Genomic DNA, 3,162 nt, shown 5'->3' on the forward strand with positions numbered 1-3,162 from the left:
CCGACAGGGTCCTCAGCCCCGCGCCGCCGCGGCCAGCCAGGGGGCTGCTTGGAACCAGGCCACGGGGAGGGGCCGCCGCGACAGTGGCGTCTTCCTCCTCACCCAGAACGGCTTGTTTTTTTTTGACACAGCCCAGGTTTTTGCTTCAGCAAAGTTGGAAATCAAAACAAAGCACCCACCTAGCCAGTCCTATGGCTAATAATTCATTGTAATAATACCTACGCCTACTCAGGGTCTTGGAGGTGGGGAGGATGGTGGGGCCGGGGTCCCGGGAGAAACCCTTTCCAGGACGCCCTGGTCCCTTCACCGCCGGCCGAAGCGGAAGCTGAAGCCGCCTTTTTTCCTGCTGTAGCCGCTGAGCTCTCTGGCCAGGGCCCCCAACTGACCACGCGCCGTCTTGCCATCAGCGGGGAGGAAGCCGGCGGCCCCGCTGCCGTCTTCCTGCCTCCCGAACCGAAGCCTCGGGCCGGCACACGCTCTGCCCACCGGCGGCGGCGGCGGTGGCGGCGGCTCCTGGGCTGCGACGAGCAGGGACAGCGGGTGTGCGGCTCTCCGCCACGGAGAGGAGCCCCACGGGAGGCAGGCGCGGCGTCCCCCCGCCGGGTCGGCGCAGCTTGGTTTGCTTCTGATGCCACCCCTGGCGTCCCCGGGCTCTTCTCCGTCCGGCAGAGGAAGGCAGGTGCCCAGCGGCAGGAGGAGGAGGCAGGACAGGAAGTAAGGGCTGGCCATCTGGTCCGGAGGAAAGAGGGAGAGGTTAGAGGCCACCCACGTGGGCCGTGTGGGGCACTAGCCACCTCCTGCCCCGGGTCTGGGCAGCTGCCGGCGGTGTGAGCTGGGGGCTCAGCAGAGCCCGACCGGGAGGCAGCGCAGGGGGGTGTCTCCAGCTGGTGCTCCCTCCTCAGCCTCCCCGGGTCTGACAGCCACGGCAGCTCAGGGTCTAGTCCCACTGCTGCTGGAAGGGCTGACGGCAGCCCCGGGAGAGCCGGGCAACTGGGGTTCGTTCTTCTTGTACAGTCACTGACTCCGGCCGACTCATCTCAGAGCCGCGGGGCAGAAAGTCAGTAGCAGGGCTCCCCGTGTCTCAGACGTGGTCATGAGTGGGTCTGGCTGAGCTGTTAGCTGGGATGCGCTGCTCCTGCCTCTCACGCAGAAGCATGTTGCTCCCGAAGGCAGGAAGCAGACCAGACGACCCTGGTCTAGCTCCGGCCGGTGCCCACCTGCAGAGGGCATGCAAGCATGGCCGGGGCGCCGCTGGTGCCCACGTCAGCCTCAGCACAGCCCTGACTCTCAGGCACTGGGACTCCCGTTTCCGCCAGGAGAACTGTCCGGGAGACGAAGGATTGTGCCTCTGCTGGCCCGTGGGCACTGCCTCCTGTCCACGTCTGCTACCGACTGTCCTCACTGTCCTCACTGCCCTTCCCCAGGAGGTGGTACCCGCTCCGTGGGGACCGCAGGCTCCCACAGGGGACTCGCCCCAGATCTCACAGCTTCGCAGGTGACGGCCAGGGTGTGAGCCCAGGTCGGACTGGGCTCGACTCGGGAACTGCCCCGTGGATGGGGGTCCGCGGGGATTTGAACCCGGGCTAGCACTGCCCGACATGCCCCTGCCTCGGCAGTGATCGACCGTGTCCTCGCCAAGGAGGCCTTTTTGGTAGCGGTCGGTCGCGGCATGTCGGGGCCGGCTGGTCCTCTGATGGGAGCAGGCTGAGACCAAGAGCTGGCTCTGGGGAAGGCGGCCGGGGCTCCCTGAGTGAACCTGGCCTTGGCTGTCCAGAGCTCACGAGAGCGGCCCTCCCAGGCTCCTCTCCTCCCCCAGGGCTGGAGCCGCCTCCTTCTGGCCTTGTGGGGAGGCGGCAGGGGGGGGGTGGTGGGCAAGGGGCACTGCAGACAGCTGTGTGAGCCGGGCAGGCTCCCAGCGAGTGGACGAACCCACCTAGGGAGGGCTCCTGGGTCCCGTGAAAGGGGACATCTTGATGCATAGAAGGAAGTGGCCCTTCTCACCTTTTGGGGGTCAGGGGCCCCTTCAAGAACCTGGTGGAAGCTTGAGGCACTTGCCACCTAAAATCGGGCCCCAGCACACGTCGGGGCTTTTAGGCCCCGACATTCAGGACGCAGCAAGAAGCGCATGAGATGGGGGGCCGGGGCCGAGCCCCGGAGGGCAGCTCTGTGCTTCTCCGGGCCGTGGGGTGAGGCGCTGGTCTCACCTCCCTGGGCCTCCCCAGCCCCCCGACCCGGGTGAGAGCCTAAGCAGGGTCCCTATGGGGTGCGGGGCAGCTGCACTCACCGTGCAGTGGGCCTGGGCCCCTGGCCGGGCTGGGCAGCTCCTCCGGGCTCTGGTCCAGGAGATGCGGCTCCTGGGTGATCCCTGTTTTATACGGGCCGCCCGCGTGGGCTGGCCGCCCAGGCTGCGCTGATTGCTGTGCATTCCTGACCCCGGGATCCCATGGGGACGCCGGTGGTGAAGGAGGGGGCGGCGCCGGCTGCATGGGTGAGAGACCCACCGCCGCAGGATGTGCTCTGACTGGGGCTGGCGGGCTGCCCTTGTCTCCTTCCGAGGAGAGCCAGCGCATCATTAACTCTGAACTGCAGCCACCGGCCCTCGAGTGCCCCGGAGGAGGCGGCGGTGCCACCCTTAATGACCCTAACGGTCCTGGTCCTGCCTCCGTCGGGCCTGCCTCCTGCACTGACTGCCCGGCCGGCACGGCCGCTGCCGTGGGCTCAGGAGCTCGGACGCCCACGGAAACAGCGGTTGTCTCCCACTCTCATCAACTGCACCATTGTCAGGTGCCTCCGTGTACCGGCTCTAGAGCCTCGGGCCGGGCAGCGGGGGAGTGCAAGGGGCCCGGAGCCTGGGAAGCTGTCTCAGGGGAGGGTCAGGGCCACGTCCCAGCACATCCCAGCACGTCCCAGCGGACCGGCAGCCTGTCCCTGCCTCTGGGAGCATGGGCTGAGGGCAGGGCCTGTCGGGGTGGCGGCCTGGTGCTGGTGCCACTGAGCTGACAACCCCTCGGTCAGCTCCCGGGTTCGCGTCCCCCTCCAGCACCAGGTGAGCCTGAGGACTGGTCCCTCGGCTGCTCAGCCACGAGCCACCCGTGGCCGCTGGCGACTCTTGTCACATGCTGAGCCACCACCGTTTCCCCGCCTGACTGGGGATGACAGCAG

At 67.7% G+C, this 3,162-nt stretch overlaps 1 protein-coding gene across 1 annotated transcript; it reads right to left on the reverse strand.

Annotated features, from left to right (window-relative positions):
- Positions 1 to 303: 303 nt before the first annotated feature.
- Positions 304 to 729, reverse strand: LOC123823299 (pyroglutamylated RFamide peptide). Its single transcript, XM_045845881.1, has one exon. The coding sequence runs from the start codon at positions 727 to 729 to the stop codon at positions 304 to 306; it is 426 nt and encodes a 141-aa protein (XP_045701837.1).
- Positions 730 to 3,162: the final 2,433 nt, after the last annotated feature.

The sequence above is a fragment of the Phyllostomus hastatus genome, unplaced genomic scaffold (genome assembly GCF_019186645.2).
Source record: "Phyllostomus hastatus isolate PE091 unplaced genomic scaffold, TTU_PhHast_1.1 phas_contig_495, whole genome shotgun sequence".
NCBI classification, from domain to species: domain Eukaryota; kingdom Metazoa; phylum Chordata; class Mammalia; order Chiroptera; family Phyllostomidae; genus Phyllostomus; species Phyllostomus hastatus.

Excerpts from the sequence above, each read along its gene's own strand:
- LOC123823299 (XM_045845881.1), bottom strand. The coding sequence starts at position 729 with ATGGCCAGCCCTTACTTCCTGTCCTGCCTCCTCCTCCTGCCGCTGGGC.